Below are 23,040 nucleotides of genomic sequence, written 5' to 3'. Positions count from 1 at the left end.
TCCAGAAATTTTTTTTTGTAGTAGAATTTGTTTCTGTGAAGTAAGGTGGCCTTTTTCCATAATATCTTGTAACAGGTTTTCCAAGGCATTGTTTGCAAGTCCTGAGTGGCTGTGGTCGAACCTTTACTCTAATGATTCTGATGTTGGCTGTCCTGCCTGTTTGACCATAATAGGATAGCTTACAACTGCATGGAACCTGACAGGTTTAGTGACTGTGGCTGGTCCTCAAGGAAGAAAATAACGGATGTCAATTTTTTATATGGTCTGTGAGTGGTCATAAAGTTGTACCTTTTTAAAATTTTTATCAGTTTTTTTCAGAATTTCTCTGATATATGTGTTGGTAATAGATGTAGTGTAGTCTGTTATGGAGATGGGGAGGATGAGGGGGGTTGTGGGGTTTTCATATTCTTTAGATTTGGTGGGGATTATAGCCATTGGCTGAGAAGATTCCGTAAATGTGTTCGAATTTAGTGGTAATTTAGTGGAAAAAAGAGGTGACTGGTGGTGAATGTATTTGCCAAAGTGAGAATGCCAAAGATCCATCAGACTGGTGTGTAATTAAGTTGTCTAAGGAATTTTTATTTTATTTTATTTTTTTTTCCCAAGGTGAACTGGATACTGTTTATTCCTTTCTCCACAGAAACAAATTCAAATATGAAAGCCTTTTCCTGGAATCTGCCTCAGTCTTATTCAAACCTCAATAAATATGGCTATAATGTTGCCGCAAATCTGGGAAACACTTATCCTATGATCTTCATTTCAACAGCCCAGAACACTCTCCCAGGTGGCACTATTTTAGAACTATAGACTTATTTTTTGTTGTTTCTGTTTCAGCCATACCCTATTACACTAATTAATTTTAGTGTACTGAAAGGCCCATAGAAGGTAGCATAAATGGTATAATTTGAGTTGACAGTTTAGATGAATGTTCTTTGTGATAAGTTACATTTAGGGTTTGAATATATGTGGAAGGTTGGTTGACTGTAAATGGGAAGATTTTTACGTATCTGCTGAAAAAAAAAGTTAAATAAATATAAGCAAACTTCCTAAAGTTTCTTATATTTACAAGTCACAAGTTTTTGATTCTTGATTATTCATGATGTGCTGAAAGGAGAGTCAGTTATGGGCCAAGGCAATCAGAGCTATGAGTCTAGTGTAATAAGCAATTTGAAGTTTTTTCCCACTAATCCTTTATCCAAGTGTAAGCAAAGAAAGTTTGCACTTGAAGGACTGGGGCAACTCGTGGCAAAAGTGGACTAAGTTCTCATCACTTTCCTTAGTATCCCATAATGCAAAGCACATCTCCTTGTAGACATGTATAATGCATCATGGGAAGGATCACTATCCAGACTGGTGGCAAAGGTGGACTAAGTTCTCCTTTGCCACGAGTTGCCCTAGTTCTGAAGATACTTCATGCGCAAACTTTGTTTGCTTACACTTGGATAAAGGATTAAACTAAATATATAATTTATAGTTTAACCAAGTGGGGAAAAAACTTCCAACATCTTTCTCTAATCCAGAGTAATTTAATAATAAGGTGTGACACCTTTTGGCAACTGGCATATGGAAATATGAGCTCTGCATTGCTTTAACCTTGGTATCACCTCTGGGTGTGTAACATGTCTGCAAGGAGATGTGCTTTGCATTATGGGATACTAAGGAAAGTGATGAGAACTTAGTCCACCTTTGCCACGAGTTACCCCAGTCCTGAAGGTACTTCAGGTGCAAATTGTGCATCTGAAGTACCTTCAGATAAAGGATTAAACTAAATACATAATTTGTATTAAGCAATTCTTGTACAAGGTTTGCAGGATGAAATGTCTGCAGTTTCTAGGAACCTAAATCCACCTACAAATAAGAGATTGCAAATGTCCTCTGATTAAAGTTTAGTTAGTTGAATATCATTAATTGCAAGAAAAACTAGATAATCCAGTAAGTATTCCTAGGACTAGAAATGTACAAAATAGTTAATTTATTTCGGTAACAGTTTCGTTCATGTTGAAAACCAAATCGTTTTGCTTACATGGAACTCCATCTTGATGAATTTCTGTGAACAGTGCGGACATCTTTGTACAATAACCATGGGACATTTTTGTTTTATATGCTCATTAAGAGTTTTACGATTCATTGTGACCTTACAATGCGGGCAGTTTACAGGTGCTCTATCACATTTCTCTTGGTGTTTCTGAAAACAAAATTGTGCATTAAATTGTAAATTTTATTTCACTATACCTAGTTAAAAAGAGAACTAAACTTGCAAGTGACAATTTTACTCAATTAGATTTTTGAATTAGTTCCCAATAAATTTCAAACTTACTTCAATGTGAGATTTTGCAAATGGTAATTTGCAATGAATACATTGTTTCTTGTCTTTAAGGGGTCTGTGATCCTTCAGTTTGTGAGTGACATCTTCATTGCTATGCTCACAGTGACCCTTCCTCCTGTCACAAGTTTGTTTGTGATCCTTGTAAAAACAATAAACAACGTTACCTCAAACTATACAGAATAGTTCATTTCACAACATGTGAAATGAACTATTCATTTCACGTGTAGTGACACCCTCTGGGGGACTTCATTTAAAATTTATTTATTTACATATAATTTAATAAATATTATTCTACAATGGAAATAGTGATATGGAAATAAGTGCATATTTTATCAAATCATACAAAAATAATTATATATTATTATAATGTATAATTTGTATAATTATATATTATAAAGACGTGTGAGCTAGGTTCTTGATTGGAGAGTAGTGAATGAATGGAATGGATTGCCAGAGGTGGTTGTGAGCAGCCCCAACAGTGAATAAGTTTAAGGAGATGTATGATAGGTATTATGTTAATGGATAGTTAATGAATCTCGACTCCATGGAGTACCCGTATAAATAATCTTGTTAAATCACTGGCTTGAATTAAACTTTATACCTGAACTACTCTTTAAGCTCATTTATCCCTTTCATGCATCCACTAATTTCTAAAAACAAACTCAACAGAAAAGCAAGAATGAATGCCCATTCTTGTTCTGCATTAGTGTAGGGAAACTCAGGTTGTCAGGGTTGATGAAAGCAGGAGTGGCCTCTTGTAGGAATAAACTTTATATTTTTTTTAATTTAATTCCTACAAGAGGAATAAAATTGTAGGAATAAACACTGTTTATTCCTACAATTACACCATACAAGAGGCCTCGTGTATGGTGTAATACAGTTAAATGGAATCTGGAGGGAATAATAATAGGTTCAGAAATACTGAAAATACTTTGGTCTAAAGATTACTTTGATCAGAAAAACATGGTTGATGGAAGACAGTATATCAACAGGAATAGAAGTAGAAGGGTATAGCATATTTCTGCAAGATAAGAAGGGCAAATGCAGAAGCAGCTGTCGAGTACTACTCCACTATGGATGATGTAGGAAACAAAATGGCACTAGTGATTTTGAGGCTATATGATGTGAGCTAGGGTGAGAAGGACAGGATATATAATAGTGCCTCTGACAATAGAAAGAGTGGCTTTAGCAATAAAGAGAGGGTATGAAGCAGACAAGATGATAGTTATGGTGGGTACGAATGACCTGAGAGGTAGTATAAATCGTGTAGGAAAAGATTTAAGAACATTATTAGATATTGTGAAGAGGAAAAGTGTCAATGGGAGAATAGTGTGTGTGCTGCCTCGTTTTGACAATTACGAGTTAAGTAGACGAGCAATGATAATGAATGATATGATTGCAAGAATGTGCAGAAAAAGAGGTCTGGAGTTTGTTGATGTTTGGAGTGTGTTTGAAGGAAAAAGGCAGTTGTATGCTAGAGATGGACTGCATCTGAACATGGAAGGACATAAGCGATTGAAGAAGTTATTGTTTTCTGAACAGGTTGAAGTTATTGGGCAGGGAAACTAATATTGAAAAGGTTGAGTGTAAGAGAGAGAAACTTTAGCACTCATTGTGTATTTATTGATCCTTATAGGCTGAATAAATTGCAGAAGAGAGGGGATAAAAATCGGCATAGGACTACGGTAGTTAATGACTTATATATCAGTTCTAAAGCCGGTACAAGATCTAGAGGGAATCTGCAATTTTTGTACACCAATGCTAGAAGCATTCGAAATAAGAGAGAAGAATTTTTGGCATTAGTCAGTGAAATCTCACCAAAAGTTGTAGGCATTAGTGAAACTTGGCTGTCAGCAGAAGATGTGGTCACTGGAATTGAATGTGATGGGTACACTATTTTCAGGGAGGATAGAGAAGATAGAACAGTGGGACTGGCATATGGAAATATGAGCTCTGCATTGCTTTAACCTTGGTATCACCTCTGGGTGTGTAACATGTCTGCAAGGAGATGTGCTTTGCATTATGGGATACTAAGGAAAGTGATGAGAACTTAGTCCACCTTTGCCACGAGTTACCCCAGTCCTGAAGGTACTTCAGGTGCAAATTGTGCATCTGAAGTACCTTCAGATAAAGGATTAAACTAAATACATAATTTGTATTAAGCAATTCTTGTACAAGGTTTGCAGGATGAAATGTCTGCAGTTTCTAGGAACCTAAATCCACCTACAAATAAGAGATTGCAAATGTCCTCTGATTAAAGTTTAGTTAGTTGAATATCATTAATTGCAAGAAAAACTAGATAATCCAGTAAGTATTCCTAGGACTAGAAATGTACAAAATAGTTAATTTATTTCGGTAACAGTTTCGTTCATGTTGAAAACCAAATCGTTTTGCTTACATGGAACTCCATCTTGATGAATTTCTGTGAACAGTGCGGACATCTTTGTACAATAACCATGGGACATTTTTGTTTTATATGCTCATTAAGAGTTTTACGATTCATTGTGACCTTACAATGCGGGCAGTTTACAGGTGCTCTATCACATTTCTCTTGGTGTTTCTGAAAACAAAATTGTGCATTAAATTGTAAATTTTATTTCACTATACCTAGTTAAAAAGAGAACTAAACTTGCAAGTGACAATTTTACTCAATTAGATTTTTGAATTAGTTCCCAATAAATTTCAAACTTACTTCAATGTGAGATTTTGCAAATGGTAATTTGCAATGAATACATTGTTTCTTGTCTTTAAGGGGTCTGTGATCCTTCAGTTTGTGAGTGACATCTTCATTGCTATGCTCACAGTGACCCTTCCTCCTGTCACAAGTTTGTTTGTGATCCTTGTAAAAACAATAAACAACGTTACCTCAAACTATACAGAATAGTTCATTTCACAACATGTGAAATGAACTATTCATTTCACGTGTAGTGACACCCTCTGGGGGACTTCATTTAAAATTTATTTATTTACATATAATTTAATAAATATTATTCTACAATGGAAATAGTGATATGGAAATAAGTGCATATTTTATCAAATCATACAAAAATAATTATATATTATTATAATGTATAATTTGTATAATTATATATTATAAAGACGTGTGAGCTAGGTTCTTGATTGGAGAGTAGTGAATGAATGGAATGGATTGCCAGAGGTGGTTGTGAGCAGCCCCAACAGTGAATAAGTTTAAGGAGATGTATGATAGGTATTATGTTAATGGATAGTTAATGAATCTCGACTCCATGGAGTACCCGTATAAATAATCTTGTTAAATCACTGGCTTGAATTAAACTTTATACCTGAACTACTCTTTAAGCTCATTTATCCCTTTCATGCATCCACTAATTTCTAAAAACAAACTCAACAGAAAAGCAAGAATGAATGCCCATTCTTGTTCTGCATTAGTGTAGGGAAACTCAGGTTGTCAGGGTTGATGAAAGCAGGAGTGGCCTCTTGTAGGAATAAACTTTATATTTTTTTTAATTTAATTCCTACAAGAGGAATAAAATTGTAGGAATAAACACTGTTTATTCCTACAATTACACCATACAAGAGGCCTCGTGTATGGTGTAATACAGTTAAATGGAATCTGGAGGGAATAATAATAGGTTCAGAAATACTGAAAATACTTTGGTCTAAAGATTACTTTGATCAGAAAAACATGGTTGATGGAAGACAGTATATCAACAGGAATAGAAGTAGAAGGGTATAGCATATTTCTGCAAGATAAGAAGGGCAAATGCAGAAGCAGCTGTCGAGTACTACTCCACTATGGATGATGTAGGAAACAAAATGGCACTAGTGATTTTGAGGCTATATGATGTGAGCTAGGGTGAGAAGGACAGGATATATAATAGTGCCTCTGACAATAGAAAGAGTGGCTTTAGCAATAAAGAGAGGGTATGAAGCAGACAAGATGATAGTTATGGTGGGTACGAATGACCTGAGAGGTAGTATAAATCGTGTAGGAAAAGATTTAAGAACATTATTAGATATTGTGAAGAGGAAAAGTGTCAATGGGAGAATAGTGTGTGTGCTGCCTCGTTTTGACAATTACGAGTTAAGTAGACGAGCAATGATAATGAATGATATGATTGCAAGAATGTGCAGAAAAAGAGGTCTGGAGTTTGTTGATGTTTGGAGTGTGTTTGAAGGAAAAAGGCAGTTGTATGCTAGAGATGGACTGCATCTGAACATGGAAGGACATAAGCGATTGAAGAAGTTATTGTTTTCTGAACAGGTTGAAGTTATTGGGCAGGGAAACTAATATTGAAAAGGTTGAGTGTAAGAGAGAGAAACTTTAGCACTCATTGTGTATTTATTGATCCTTATAGGCTGAATAAATTGCAGAAGAGAGGGGATAAAAATCGGCATAGGACTACGGTAGTTAATGACTTATATATCAGTTCTAAAGCCGGTACAAGATCTAGAGGGAATCTGCAATTTTTGTACACCAATGCTAGAAGCATTCGAAATAAGAGAGAAGAATTTTTGGCATTAGTCAGTGAAATCTCACCAAAAGTTGTAGGCATTAGTGAAACTTGGCTGTCAGCAGAAGATGTGGTCACTGGAATTGAATGTGATGGGTACACTATTTTCAGGGAGGATAGAGAAGATAGAACAGTGGGAGGAGTACTGTTGATGATAGCTGATGTGTTGCAGCCAAAGAAAGTAGTATATCATGATGATAGACATGTGAATAAGAGTTCATTTGAGGCAGTCTGGTGCGAAATAGCGACCAACGCAACCAAATATACAGTTGGATGCTGCTATAGGCCAGGGAGTACGGGGGGAGATATTGAATTCATGCATCAGCAACTTAGTGCAATGAGTGAAGGCTTAGTGATTATTATGGGGGATTTTAATTACGGTGATATCAATTGGAAGGAGGAAATATCACGTAGCAAAAAGGAAATGGAATTCATACATCTTCTACGAGATAATTACTTGAAACAGCACGTAACTGAAGGGACACGTGGTGTGAGAGTGTTGGACCTGGTTATTGGTTCAGAGGTTATATGCATAAGTAAGGTGTCCTCGTTACCTCCAGTTGGTGAAAGCGATCATGTGGTATTGACTTGGGAGGTTGCAAAATCTGTGGATTTTTCTATTAAGAAGGGGTATGTACGGAACTACAGGTTAGGCAATTATAACAAGCTTCGGAGTGAGCTTGCAGCCATCCCATGGCAGAACATATTGCAAGGGAAAGATGTTAGCAGTGCTTGGGATAAAATCAGCGGGTATCTGAGGAAAGCAATATCAGATTGTGTCCCCATGGTTAGGAGGTCAAACAAGGCAGGCATTAGATGGATGAGCAGTAGTATCAAGCTTGAACTGCAAAAAAAGAAAATGTTATGGAGAATTTACAAGGAGAAAGGCGATCAGGACACCCATGAGCAGTACAAGGCTCAAGCTAGGAAAGTTACCAGCATAGTAAGAAAAGCTAAATCAGATTATGAGAAGACCTTAGCCAAAGAGATCAAGGGTAATCCCAAAGAGTTCTTCCGCTATGTGGCAAGTAAGAGGAAGAATGACTTCGGAAGGATAACCTTAGTGGGTGCTGATGGTATTGAGGTGACAAAATCAGATGTAATAGTCGAGTTACTGAGTGATCACTTTTCAAAAGTCTATCACCCAAGTGAGGATATCTCTATACCTACAGCAATACCTAATGTGAGAATTGAAGCTAAAGAATCAGAGGTATTAAATATATTGCAAAACTTAAATGCAAACACTGCGGTAGGCTTAGATGGAATATCAGCTCGGGTGTTGCGTGAATGTGCAAATGAATTGTCAACCCCTCTCACCTGGATATTTAACTTAAGTTTGAACTCTGGTATGGTCCCTAGGGAGTGGAAGTTAGGCAAAGTGGTTCCTTTGCATAAGGGTGGCTCTAAAACTGCGGTATTGAATTACAGACCAATCACCATCTCAGGAGTAGTGGTAAAAGTATTGGAAAAGTTGGTTAAAGACAAAATTCAAGAATGGGTGGATCAGGATATGATACTCTATAGAGGCCAACATGGTTTTGTTAAAGGTAGATCCTGCCTTAGCAATCTATTAACTATTCATAATAGAATAACATCTGAGTTGGACAAAGGAACTGGCTACACAGTGGTACTTCTGGATTTTGCTAAGGCTTTTGACAGGATACCCCATAGAACACTGTTACGCAAATTGGAGCAGATGGGAATGGATATTAAATTGGTGATATGGATAGGAGAATGGCTCAGGGAGAGATACCATAAGGTGGTGTATGGAGGAGCCGAGTCCAGAATGAGGCAGGTGACCAGTGGTGTGCCTCAGGGCTCTGTGCTTGGGCCAATGTTGTTTAATTTGTATATAAATGATATAGGAAACGGCTTAAAGGGAGATATTCAGTTGTTTGCTGATGATGCAAAGTTGTGTAGTGCAATAAAAAATCAAGCTGATGTTGAAAGTTTGCAGGAGGATTTAAATAAGCTGGTAAAATGGGCAAAAGAAAATGGATGTCAGTTCAATGTGGAAAAGTGTAAAGTCATGCATTTTGGGATTAAAAGATTACCAGCTGTGTACTACATCGATGGAAAGGTACTCCAAGAGATTGATGAGGCTAGGGACTTAGGGGTATTGGTAGATAGGGAGATGAAGTTCAGAGGACACATTGCTAAGGTGTCCAAGATTGCACATAGGATTACTTAGTTGTTGAGGAACACACTGACATCCAGAGATAAAGAGGTTATTATTCCCCTTTATAAAGCATTGATACTTCCACATTTGGATTACTGTGCTCAGGTCTGGTCACCTGGATTCCTTGGAGATGAGGAGGCTGTGGAGAGGGTTCAGAGAAGAGTGACCAAGTTGGTGAGTGATATAAAAAATGCTCCCTACATTGATAGATTGAGAGCTTGTGGATTGCAGAGATTGGTTGATAGGCGAAGAAGAGGGGATATGATAGAAACATTCAAATTACTAAAAGGTTTTTATAGGATTGATGCAGGGGAAATGTTTCAGCTGTGTGAAAGTGATGGAAGAACAAGAGGTCATCTCTGGAAATTAAAGAAGAGTGTGGTTAACAAAGGTGTCAGAACAAGGTTTTTTGCCTGGAGGGTGGTGAATGAGTGGAATTCATTGCCTGACTTAGTTGTGAGCTCTTCGTCTGTAAATGAATTCAAGAAGAGATATGACAGATATTGTTTTGCTAGTTTGGGTCTCCCGCGATGAGTCTACTGACTCCATGGAGATACCCGTAATAATAATAATAATAATAATATATAGTGGGATGTTTTTATGGGCCTGGGAACACATCGGATGAAGGGCAGGAAATGAGTGGGGTTTTAACTACAGTACCATAAACTGGGAAGAGGAAACAGCACTTAGTAGTAAAAGAGGAATTTATGGAATTCTTGAAGGACAGATGTCTTAGGCAACATGCAGTAGAAAGAACATGAGGCTCAAAAATTTTGGATTTGGTCCTAACATCAAAGGATTTGATTGTAATTGAAATGTTCCTACCTCCATTTGGGAGAGAGTGATTGACCCTGCAAGTCTTGACTTGGATAAATAGACATGCAGAAGTATCAGGATGAAAGGAATTTATGTGGAATTATATGGCAGGTGATTACAACAATCTTAGAAATCAGCTTTGTGTAGTTCCATGGATCGAAGAATTGGAACTAGTGCATGGGAACTAGTGATGAATAATATTTATTAGCAGCAATGGCAAGTTGTATACCTCAAGTGAAAAAGAACATGATTTGATGTAAGTGGATATGACTAATGATATTAAATTGGATCTTCAGATGAAGAATGTGGAATGCAGTTGCACTATCACTAAATGCAAGTGACTAGCATGGTAAGGATGTCAAACTTGCATATGAAAAAAAGATTAGCTCTGAAATCCAAGGAAATTTTTTTTTTTTCATTATGTGGCCAGTAGGAGATGAAATGATTGCAAAGAATGGTATTTTTCGACAAAAAAAAAAAAAAAAAGGAGCAGAGTGACTGACACAGAAAGACCTTGAATTAGTTTAATGATAGTTATGATAGCTTTATTGCAGTATTTCATCTTGAATGATATGGTTTCATTACTTGGCAAAAGGAAGATATTTCAATACAAAGTACTCTGGAATGGATAGGAGTTTGCTATGTGTTTTATAAGAATGTGCTACGGAACTGACAGCTCCACTGACTTTGCTTTTCGATGAGATGAGTCTGACTATGGAAAAGTGCCCAAGGGAAAGACAGTGGAATTGCATAATGGTGGTGGTGGTAGAATGGAAGTGTAAGAGTATACACTACTTTGTGGGATGGATTGTTTTATGACATGAAAGAAGTGAAGAACAAATTGATAACGGTACTTGTACAGCTACTAACAGATTTCTGTACTTGTACAATAATCGGTGGAGGAGGTAGAGAGTTGCAGAGTGAGTGCCCTCCCTCGATGAGTCTTTGGACTCCCTGGAGGAGTCATGTAATAATTGTATTGCAGAACTGTCTATTTCACATGCGATTGTCTAGTGAAAAAAAGAAAGGTGATAATCGCTTGGAGAAACGTAAGGAAAATATGGAGAATGAGGAATTATCTCCGATCCTAAAGCACAAATCTTCTCACGGGCAAGTTTTGCAGTACAAGGTGTTGCGTTGTCCTGTAAAAATAGCACTTTCTTCTGATTAACTAGTCCTGGCCGTTTCTGAAGTAATGCATTCTGCACAAGCTCAAGTTGCATTGAGTAGGTCTTGGCTGTAACTGTTTAGCTTGCAACGAGAAACTCTTAGTGAACAATACTGGCTCCAGTCCACCACACACAAAGCATAGTCTTCTAGGGATGAAGCGGTGCCCTTGAAGTGCACGGTACTAGATCATATGGTGACAACCAATGATAAGGTCACTTCCTGTTAGGGTACAAGATCCATTTTTTTCATCACAAGTGAAAAAGTAATCCATAAATCTCTTGTTTTATGACACGAAAGAAGTGAAGAAGAAATTGATAGGCCCAGAAGAAAACCTCAATACGAGAGGACTTTAGAAAAGTTTAACGTAGTTCTGTTTTTATTTTATCATTTTTATCATTTTTTTTTCAGAATGTTATTTTTTATTTATTTTTAATATTATTAATTTATTTTTTTTTTCCCACTAGATGTCAGGCTAGATAAAAGATTAATAAGCAGCTTAGATTCATTTTACCTTTGTAAAGTAAAGTACAGTAGCATGTAACTTAACTACCATATATTATCGCGTATAATGCGATCCACGTATAATGCGAACTAGAAATTTTGTTTGAAAACTAGCCCTAAAATGCCATGTCCACGTATAATGCAATCTGTTAATCTTGTTCCATAATATTATAAATAATACAATATGAATTAACGAAAGAAATATTTATTTTAAAACAAAATGTCAAAATCCTTTAAATTCTTCATCTTTTGAGTCGTCAAACATTTCATTTATAAATTCATCTGTAGGGATTGCGTCATCAGTGTAGCAGTTGTCGTCATCGTCTTCATGCTCTTCAATTTGTTGTGCGTCATCCTCGCTTTCATATATGATGTGATCTTCGGACCCATCCATTGAATTACTTATTCCACATTTAAGAAATGAGCATTGAATCATTTCAGATGGTATCGAATCCCATTCTTCTTACCAGCTGGTGACTAGGGTGATCTCAGGCTTCTGAAAATTCCCACCCTTTGTCATCTTCACCAAACCAGATGACATCCATTCTCTCCATTTTTCACGTAAGTGATCTTTAAATGGCTTATTCAAGCTGACATCAAATGGCTGCAAAACAGAAGTTAGACCACCCAGTATGACTGCTAGGTCTGTACGTAGCTCACGTGCTTTCTCTTTGCTTACCTCTGTTAAATGCGCCCGGAACATATCCCATTTCATGCCGGCTGGGGCGTCGCCCGGTTAAACAAGGCCCCCGTTGTTTTTTCCAGGGAACCAGGGCGAACAGCGAAAAGTCAGCTACTGGAACAAATCTGAAAACAAACCCCAACTCAACATCACCAGAGTTAAAGATCGGTACTATCAACGTAAGAAGCCTTAATGGCAAAGAAATGGAGCTAGCTGAGGAATTAGATAAGTACCAGATCGACATAATAGGGGTGACTGAAACAAAAAAGACCAAAACTGGTGAGATCTTTCTGAGCAATAAATACAAAATGTTATATTCAGGCAATAACAATCAAGGAAAAGGAGTAGCAGCCATAGTATTCAACACAAAATACGAGGCTAATCTTCTTGAATGGCAGTCAGTCTCAAGTAGAGTAATGTGGGCAAATATGAGAATGGGGAACTGGACAATGAGACTTATTTGTGCCTATGGTCCCACAGAAGGTTCTACTAAGGTAGAAGTGGAGGAATTTTTTGAGGCTTTAGAAAAAGCAACTGACACAATGAAAAAGGAAAAGTTGGTCCTTGTTGGGGATCTAAATAGTAGAGTAGGAAATGATTGTGAGACATACAAAAACATTTTGGGAAAATTTAGAGAAAAGAGCAAAGCTAATAATAATGGCAAATATCTGTTGGATTTCTGCTCAGGACATGGACTGGTTATTACTAACACCATGTTCCAACATAAAAATGTGCACAAATTCACATGGAGAGAAGAGGCTAGGAATAAGAAAAGTCTCATTGACTATGTTATTGTTGATAGTGATGTTTTCTCCCTAGTGCAGGACACCAGAGTGTACAGAGGATTTGAAATTGGAAGTGATCACTATTTAGTCTTGAGCAGGATAAAATTGAATTTCATATTGAAAAGAATAACATGTAGGAAAGTTTTAAAGCGAATAAAAGTTGAGCAGCTCTCAGATGTAAACTGTAGACTAAAATACAGAAATATTATTGAAAAGAAAATGAAAGAGTTTGAGAACAGGAATCAAACCTTGGAGATTCAGTGGCAAACTCTGAAGGAAACATTGATTGATTCTGCCAGAGAGGCATGTGGTGAGGTTGTGTGCAAAGATAAAAAAAATCAGAACTCCCTGGTGGACACAGGAAGTTAAAGAGGCAGTGAAGGAAAAGAAGAAAGCATATCAAAAGTTCCTGGCAAATAAGTCAGCTTTTACTCTTACAGAATACAGAGACAAATGTAAGAAAGCTAAACAGTGTGTAAAACTAGCTAAACAAAAGTCATGGGAGGACTTTGGCAAGAATATAGAAAATAAATATCAAGAAGGTGGCAAAATATTCTGGAGGTTGTTGAAGAAGCTTAGGAATGGAGAAAAGAGTGGTGTAAAAGGAATTAGAGATGATAAAGGTGAAATGAAAACAGGAGAAAAAGATATCCTTGAAGTATGGAGTAATTACTTTGAAAAACTGCTAAATGAAACAAGCAGTGATGACAGCACAGTGATAAAAAACACTGACCAGGCACGCAGTCAGGAATACATATCCATACTTGAAGTAGAAAAAGCCATCAAAGGCTTGAAATGTGGAAAGGCAGCAGGAGTAGATGATATTCGACCAGAAATGCTGAAGTATGGTGGTATAAGAGTCTTACAGTGGCTGCACTGCATAGTTCAGAAAGCCTGGACAGAGGGACGAATTCCCGATGATTGGAGTAGAGCTCTCATAGTACCCATATATAAAAAGGGAAATAAAACTGAATGTGAGAATTACAGAGGTATTTCCCTACTGAGTGTTCCTGGCAAGATCTATGCAAGTATACTTGAGAAACAGTTGAGAAGAATTGTGGAAGAAAAGCTTGGTGAAGAACAAGCTGGATTCAGGCCAAATAGAGGCTGTCAGGATCAGATCTTCACTTTACGACAAATAGTCGAGAAAGCATGGGAATATAACAAAGATTTGTATTTAAGTTTTGTCGATTTGGAAAAGGCATATGACAAGGTGCCAAGAGAGAAGCTATTCAATACGCTGCAGTTATATGGTGTCAATGGGGCATTATATCAAGCAATACTTAGTCTTTATTTGAGTTGTGAGTCAGCAGTTAGAATTGAAGGAAGTACAGGAAGATGGTTTAATGTTAAATCTGGTGTGAGACAAGGATGTACATTATCCCCTCTGTTATTCATTATCTATATGGATCACATTATGAAGGAATGTGGTATTAAACCTGATATCAAAATTGGAGATGTTAATGTCAGCTCTTTGCTTTATGCGGATGATGTTATACTTCTAAATAAATCCGCTACAAGTCTGCAAGATTCTCTAACTAAATTGAATAGCTGTTGTAATAGATATGGTATGAAGGTCAGCAATAAAAAGACAAAGACAATGAAAATAGGCAGAATCATTGAAAATGTCAACTGTGTTGTGAATGGAGAACCTGTGGAACAAGTAAAACATTTCAGCTACTTAGGCACAATTTTTACTGAAGATGGTAAACTAAATATAGAAATAGACAACAGAATCAGCAAAGCTGGTATCGTGGGAAGTCAATTGAATAAATTCATATGGAATAAGAAAGAAATTAGTCGGAACACTAAATTAGCTGTATACAAGACTGTGTTCAAACCAATTTTAACTTATGGATCTGAGAGCTGGGTCAGAAGTAAAACACTTGACCAAAGACTAGAGACCGCAGATATGAGAGTCCTGAGAAAGATTAGAGGCGTGAACAGATGGCATCAATGGCAATATCATATTAAAAATGAGGATATTAGGAAAGAACTTGACATTGTCAGCATCCAGGAATGCGTTACCAGAGCTAATCTCAGATGGTATGGTCACTTAAATAGAATGGGAGAGGAAAGATTAGCAAAACAAGTGTTCTCTGCCAGGTTGGCAGGAAAACGACCCAGAGGAAGACCAAGATATAGGTGGATTGATACGGTACAAAGTGCCTTAGACGATAGAAATATAAGATCTGATAATGTTGGAGTCTTGACAAGTAACAGACTGATTTGGAGGAAAATTGTAGATAGGAAGTTAGTAATGATGTAATTTTTTCATGTAGTACTGTGATATCCTGTACACCCCTTGAGGGTACATGGCAGGAATTTGATGATGATGATGATGATGATGACATATCCCAGACTAACATGCTTTGTTGACATAATAAGCTACCTGGACGTATGTTCCATACTTGATCTATCCATAATTGTACACCTTCTTCATCCATCCAACCTTTCTGATTGGCGCGAACAATTACACCTGGTGGAAATTTCATATGCTTTGGAATTTTCTTCCTTTTGAATATCACTATTGGCTTTAATTTGGTTCCGTCTGCAGTGAAATGCGTTTTTTCATGTCCCGTTGTTTTTATGAAGACACCCTTTTCACCAACTGAGTTTACTGCTCGATTCCCAGGCATATCAAAGTACATGGGCATCTCATCCATATTGCCAATTTGGGAAAGTTCATATCCGTGACACTTCTGTAATTTTATGATAAATTTATGGAAGGACTGCACTTTTTCTTCAAGCTGCTTTGGTAACTTCTGCGCAATTTTTGTTCGGTTTCGTAAAGTCAATGCTTTGCGTTCCATAAATCTGTTGCACCACCCAGGCGAAGCAAGAAAAGATGAAATACCTGGTGTGTCTTTGTATTTACCATTCTTGAGTTGTAGAGCTCTAAAACAAATTGCATTTCTTGTTACTATAATGCCATCTTGTCATTGCGTCAAAATCCATTCATTTAGCTCTTCTTCGAGTTCTGGAAAGGATGCTGCATCTCCATGACAGGTATGTTTCATTTTGGGGATTTTTTCAAGACTGTCTTTTTGCTTACGCCAAAGTCTAATATTACTCTTTGCTACACCAAATTTTCTCATAGCAACACCGTTATTATGTTCTTCTGTAAACTGCACGACAAGCAATTTAAATCCTGCTTCAAAAGATGAACATTTACGTTTCTGTTGGCTCATTTTCAGGCTAGGTTTGTTTAACAAATAATATTTAAAATGAACTGTGGTTAAACTGATATAATTAACTGTGCTCTATCATTCGGTGACGGGGAGTGCATGCTCAGATACGATGCGCATTCGGTCACCGAATGAGAGTGGGTCAAGTAGATTTGGTTGCACAGGCATTAGGCAGTATATGTTGTGTGTGCAAGTCTAATAAGATGTTATATTTTTTAGGATCAACACATAATGCGAACCCCTAACTTTAAGTAATATTTTTTACCATAAATTTTTCGCATCATACGCAATAATATACGGTATATATTTTCCTGATGATGACCTCAATACGAAGGTCAAAACGTCGAATATTACTTTCCTAATATTAAGTTAAGTAATTATTTTAACGTGTTGTGTCTCTATAAATTCTTAACTATGAATTTGAAGTTTATTGTCATCTGATAATGCATGTGGGACCCATTTGCTTAGCTGCCATGATTTTCCCGGTTGATGCAAGTGTAAATGAATTGTTTCACCACTCACGTTAAACATTTGTGAAAGTTCCTGTCATGTTAATGTAGAATTATTTTCAACTGCAGCATGTAATTCTTTATTATTAATAATGGAGGGTCTTCATGAACATGGTGCATCTTTAAGTGATTCATCACCAGAAACAAAATTTTTTAAAACTTTCTGCACAATATATTCTGCTACCGCATCTTTTCTAAATGCCACACATATCTTATGAGATGCTTTTGAAGACTTTGAACTGAGTTTAAATTCATAAAGCAAACAAGCCCGAATTACACCTGGTTCAAATGACATTTTAAAAGAGTTAAAATTCACAAAAAAGAGTAACACAAAGTTAGAGTGCACTGATTGACTGACTCATATCTCTGCTTTATAGCACACATAAAAAATTGATGCTATTTTTCCTTTCCACTCTTCTGGAACTGTTCCTGTTGCCAGACAACTAAGTCAAGGGCACTACCAACTCTTTTTCATATTCCCATAATGTACATGGTGGTATCACATTAAGTCCCGAAGCATGATTAACATCAAGGTTAATTAACATTCTACATACTTCCCACCATTCCTGAATTGGAAGTTTCTTTCTATTGTTATTTAACACTACTCCTTACTCTACTACATGAAATAAACTAACAAAATGCTCATTGAGCATTTTCACTATGTCAGCAGATGTAACCTATGCTCATATTTCCAGCAGTTTGAGAACCAGCTAAAAAGTAGTTCAAGTATGGCAGCATGGGTGAAAAATAACGATTGTCAATTTAATGTTGACAAATATAAGGTTATGCACTTCGGGACAAAAAAGATTACATTACTTTGTATCATAATGATGATACTGAAATGACAAAACTAGGAATTTGGGGGTAATGGTGGACAGATAGTTGAAGTTCAGAGGGCATAATGCAAAAGTTAGCAAAATAGCTCAAAGAATTGTTTGGAGGTCAAAGATTACATTAACAAGTAAAGATTAGAAGCCCTCTTTAGAAGGCAATGATTTTGTTGCATCTTGACTGCTGTGCACAAATGTGGTCACTTAGGTTTTTTTTTTTTTTTTTTTTTTAGGATCTGGAGGTGGTAAAGATGATCCAGAGATGAATGAATGAATGACTACAAATGTGGAATGCTCCCTATGAGTACACATTAAAGGTGTATGGGTTGCAGAGTTTGACAGGCAGAGTGGGGGAGGGACATGATAGAAAGTTATAAGAAGTTACTGAAGGAATTCTATAAGATAGACAAATTTTTCAGTACATGAGTAGAATCTTAGAAATTATGTAGAGTGTGATAGTACATATGTGCAGACTAATAATTTTTTTGCTTTGAGAGTAGCAAATTAGTGGAATGGATTGCCAGAGGTAGTTGTTTGTGCCCTGACAGTGAATGAGTTTAAAAAGGTATGATAGGTATTATGTGAATAATGGTTAGCATGGATCTTCCAGGATGAGTCTTCTGACTCCATGGAAAAACTGTATTATAATAATAATAAAAACTTACGCCAAAACATTCTGTTCGAAACCTAAGAAAGCAATAAGGACATTTTTGGCCAATCCCAGGACATCTGTTCTTTGTGTGAACATCCAGTGTTTTTCTATTCATTTTAGCATCACATTGAGGGCACCTAATCTTAGCCATGTCACATTTGTCTTCATGTTCCTGTGGAATGGGTAAAGAAATAAAAATACATTTCCTTCATTTAATGTGTACAGTAGTCCCTCCCCGCTTATCTGCAGGGGATACATACCAAACCCTATAAATGCTATATTTTTTCCTATACATACATACCTATGATAGTTTTATTTATAAATTAGTCACAGTAAGAGATTAACAACAATAACTAATAATAAAATAGAACAATTATAACAATACTGTAATAAAAGTCATCTGAATGCGAATAATCTTATTATTCACATTCACATGTGAACAATTAGTAACCTCGGCACACTTTTTTTTTTAAGGCTTCTCTTTGGCATACCCCAATTACCAGCATCACTACTCTTGCACTTTGGGGCCATTATTAAGTAAAATAAGGGTTACTTGAACACAAGTACTGCAACAGTATTGCAGTACTTGTGTTCAATAACCAATAGCTTTTCAGACTAGTGCACAATTCCAGATATTCCTGATTTCTGAAAGGTTGCAAGGTGTGTGAGTGTAACTTTTCCATCTTTGCAATGAGTTGCCTTGGTGTTGGACTACCTCTGGGTTCAGCCGAATTGTCTATTACTAAAAGAATAGACCCATATAGCTTCATTTTGGCGATGTAAAATTACATAGGCAAAGTGGATCTTAGATCCAAAATTATTTCATAGATTTTACATTGATTCCGAAGTTTTAGGAGATAGTCTCAATTGGGAGGATGAATGGCAAGCAAGAGTGGCTGACTTACAGAGAGAGAGAGAGAGAGAGAGAGATAGACAAGCTGAAAGAGCAGATGGAATGTCTGGGGAATGAGATGAGATTAGGTGAATGGAAAAGAGACTAATGAAAGGCAAATCAGAGGAGGAGTGAGAGAGAGTTATGGGAATGAGAGAAGAGGAGAGGGAATGAGAGAGAGTTATGGGAATGGTAGAAGAGAGAATAAGAACAGCATAAGAGAGGGAATGAGAGAGAGTCATGGGAGTGATAGAAGAGGAAAGAATGGGAACAGTAGAAGAGAGAGAGTTGTATAAATGATAGAAGAGGTGAGAATAGGATAAGTGGCAGAGAGGGAGTGAGTGTCAGATATAGGAATGATAGAAGAGGAAAGAATGGAAACAGCAGGAGAGAGAGAGTGAATGAGAGGAATGCAAGGGAGTACAGGGACAAGGAATAGAGTGATGTCAGGAAGGCAGATAAGTAGGGGAGCACAGAGAGAAACTGTTATAGGAGAGAGAGTGAGGGATGCATGTGAGCAATTGAGGAATAGGATGGTAAGAGGTGTAATGTATGGGGACTCAATGATCCGTGGTGTTCAAGATAGGATGAGTGAGCAGTGCTTGCCAGGAGGAATGATGGAAAGTGTGGCTATCACATTTAAGAGAGGTGAAAGGGTGGATGAGATGATTGTGATGGCAGGAACAAATGACTTGAGTGGTGGTGTAAACAGGGCAGCGAGAGATATGAGATTCTTGCTTGAGGCTGTACAAAAGATGACACAGAGAGGAAAGACAGTGTGTGTGTGTGTTGCCTAGGTATGATAATGTTGAGCTGAGCAGAAGACCGAGAATGTGTCAGAAGAGAGGATTCGAATATGTGGATGCTTGGAGTGCGTTAGAGAGCAGAGAAGTATTGTATGCGAGTAACCGCTTGCATTTGAATGAGGAAGGACGTAGGCATCTGGAGAGATTGCTGTTGTGAATGAGTCAGTGTGTCCTAGTGTGGATGGTGGCCTCTTGTGGGAATGGATACTTGGGAGAAGGGGGACGACATCAGGTAATGCTGAGTCCAGTGGAGTCTAGAGGGTATAATGCTGAGTATAGAAACAATGGCATTTTTATGCTTTATACTAATGGCAGGAGTATTCGGAATAAGGGAGAGGAATTGGTGGCACTGATAGCATCAGCCTGTCCAAAGATTATTGGGATCACCGAGATGTGGTTGACAGAAGAGGATATAACAACAGGAATAGAAGTTGCTGGGTATAGCATTTTTCGGCAGGATAGGAAGGGTAAGTGTTGTGGTGGAGTACTGCTCATGATAAGTGATGACCTATGTCCTCTAAGAGTGGAGGCTTTGGAATGCTGTGACACTAATGATTGTGAAAGCATATGGTGTGAGGTGGAGGTGGGCAAGACAGGATATTTAGTGGGGTGTTGCTACAGACCAAAGAACACAGAGGGTGGGGACCAGGAGATGTTGAGACAGTTGAGCATGGCAAGTGCAAGAAGAACGATTGTTTTGGGAGATTTTAACTAAAGCAGTATAAATTGGGGAGAGGAAGATGCATGTAGCAATAAGGGAATGGAATTTCTAGAATTCTTGAGGGACAAATTTCTTAGGCAACATGTAACAGAGAGAACAAGAGGTTCAAGAGTTTTGGATTTGATTATAGCATCAGAAGAGTTGATAATAACTGAGATGACATCTCTGCCACCAGTTGAAGAGAGTGACCATATGGTTTTGACTTGGAAAATGAATAGACACAATCAAAGAGAAGGGAACATATGTGGAATTATAAAGCCAGGTGATTATAATAGTCTTAGACATCAACTTGGGAAAGAAGAATGTAGGACAGTAATAATGTAGGATAATAATAATGTATAATAATGTAGGACACTCATAATGTAGGACAGTAATACAGCTCCTAGGAGCTAAGTCCACATTATGGGTAAATATCAAGAATAGTGATCAGAGCTTGCTCCACCTTTGACATGAGTTGCCTCAGCTTGCACTACCTTAAGGGTCAGTTGCTGCAGTATCCAGGTATTTGCTTACGCTTGGAATCGCCGAACTTTATATAGTTTCTACTATATTCGGCATGAAACTCTGAGTTTCTTATTCGGCTAAGAAACGATATGGGATGTTATATCCCTTAACTTAAACAAGTCATACGTCGCGGAATTGAAGCCTTTGGCTCTTCATATATCTAATAACTTGGGAAAGTTTCGTGGAGGAAGAATTGGAAGGCCAGGATATCGTTAGTGATTGGGAAATTGTGAAGGAATATTTGTTAGCAGCAATGGTAAGCTGTATTCCACGAGTGAAGAAGAGGACACAATTTGGAATAAAGTGAATGACAAACAATAATAAACATGAACTGCACGAAAAAGAGGCTATGGAAGACATAAGGAGACAGGTGAAGAGAAGATGCATGAAGAATACAAGACACAGGCTAGGAGAGTGACTAGTATGGTAAGGAAGGCGAAACTGAAATATGAGAAAAGATTGGCCATTAGATCCAAGGAAAATCCTAGGAAATTTTTTAGCTATGTGGCCAGTAGGAGGAAAAATAACTGTGGAAGAATGACATTGTGGGATAAAAACGGGATAGTGTGACTGATGCAGAGGACATAGTGGAATTGTTCAATGAACACTTTATTGGAGTATTTCATCCTGAAGGTGTCAATTTGAATACTAGAGGGATAGGACAGGTTTGAGGTTTAGAGGTGCAGGAGGAGAGTGTGTCCAACATACTGAGTACTCTGGATGTCAGTAAAGCTGTGGGATTGGATGGTATTTCACCACAGGTTTTGAGAGAATGTGCTAAGGAACAGTGCCTTTGACCTGGCTTTTCAATGAAAGTCTGTGTGCGGGAAAGGTGCCCATGGAATGGAAGAAAGGTAAGATAGTGCCATTGCATAAGGATGGTAGCAGACTGGAAGTGTCTAATTATAGGCCAGTTTGTGTGTCATCAGTAGTTAGTAAGATCTTGAAGAAAGTAGTGAGGGACCATATACAACATTGGGCAGATGAGGGTAATGTTATCTGTGAGAGTCAACAGGGATTTGTGAAGGGGTACTCTTGTTTTAGCAATATGCTAGCCTTTTATGATAAAGTTACAAGAGCATTAGATGAGGGGAAGGCAAATACTGCCATTTTCCTAGACTTAGCAAAGGCAATTGACAGGGTGCCACACGATAAGCTGATATTCAAGTTGCAGCACATGGGTCTGGATGTCAGATTGGTGAACTGGATTCAGGATTGGCTGTCTGATAGGTATCAGAGAGTTGTGTATGGTGGAGCAATATCAAAGAGGCAGAAGGTTACAAGTGGGGTTCTACAGGGCTCAGTACTGGGACCTGTATTATTTAACCTTTATACCAATGACATTGTCCATGGATTGCGGAAGATGCAAAGCTGGGAAGGGCTATTAGTAATAGTGCAGATGTGGTAGCCCTGCAAGAGGATTTGAATAAGCTAGATAGATGGGCAAATGAATGGGGTGTCAGTTTATTACCATATTATCAGTATATTAAAAACCATATCTTAAATAATTCAGACAAGGATTAAATTTGAAATACTTCTGTTGTGTCGGAAATAACTGATCAACTATCCGTCAGCCATTTGGTTCAGACCCAACATGAGAAATTAGTGACTTAAGATAAAGACATGCTTATACTCTCAAGATCAGGGGTAAAGAAGTAATAAATAAATTGTAATCTAAAGGTATATCAACTTAATTAATAATATTGTTGTAAAGTAGTCCAAATACTGTTTTAGAATCATGCCCAATATAGGGAAAATTATGTTAAACAATTCAGAATTATGTTAACCAATCAACAGAAGGTCAGATCACTACGTAGTAGTCCACAGTGACACAGCAGAAAACCCGCATAGTCATCCGGTAACCCCTGCCATAACAGTTTCGTCAAGAGAGCTGTTAAGAAAAGGATATGACATCATTGGCACCTGACGAATCAGAGATGGCTAAGTGAGTGACGAAGACAGAGGGAGAGGGCGCTTGCTGATGAG

General features: G+C 37.5%; 1 protein-coding gene across 1 annotated transcript in view; it reads right to left on the bottom strand.

Annotated features, from left to right (window-relative positions):
* Positions 1 to 23,040, bottom strand: part of LOC150106096 (uncharacterized) — a 138,891-nt gene that overhangs the window by 70,873 nt on the left and 44,978 nt on the right. Inside the window, exons 3-7 of the mRNA XM_090394629.1 lie at positions 18,145 to 18,303; positions 5,019 to 5,165; positions 4,725 to 4,886; positions 2,318 to 2,464; positions 2,024 to 2,185 (exon numbers count right to left, since the gene is read on the bottom strand). Of these exons, the coding sequence (XP_090250755.1) occupies positions 2,024 to 2,185; positions 2,318 to 2,464; positions 4,725 to 4,886; positions 5,019 to 5,165; positions 18,145 to 18,303 (777 nt within the window). The remainder of the gene's footprint in view (positions 1 to 2,023; positions 2,186 to 2,317; positions 2,465 to 4,724; positions 4,887 to 5,018; positions 5,166 to 18,144; positions 18,304 to 23,040) is intronic.

This window comes from Typopeltis vanoorti, chromosome 6 (assembly GCF_054136105.1).
Source record: "Typopeltis vanoorti isolate ZY-2024b chromosome 6, IOZ_Tvanoo_1.0, whole genome shotgun sequence".
Classification (NCBI taxonomy): Eukaryota; Metazoa; Arthropoda; class Arachnida; order Uropygi; family Thelyphonidae; genus Typopeltis; species Typopeltis vanoorti.
Note: the sequence above shows the minus strand (reverse complement) of the source record. Positions and strands in the feature narration are given on the sequence as shown.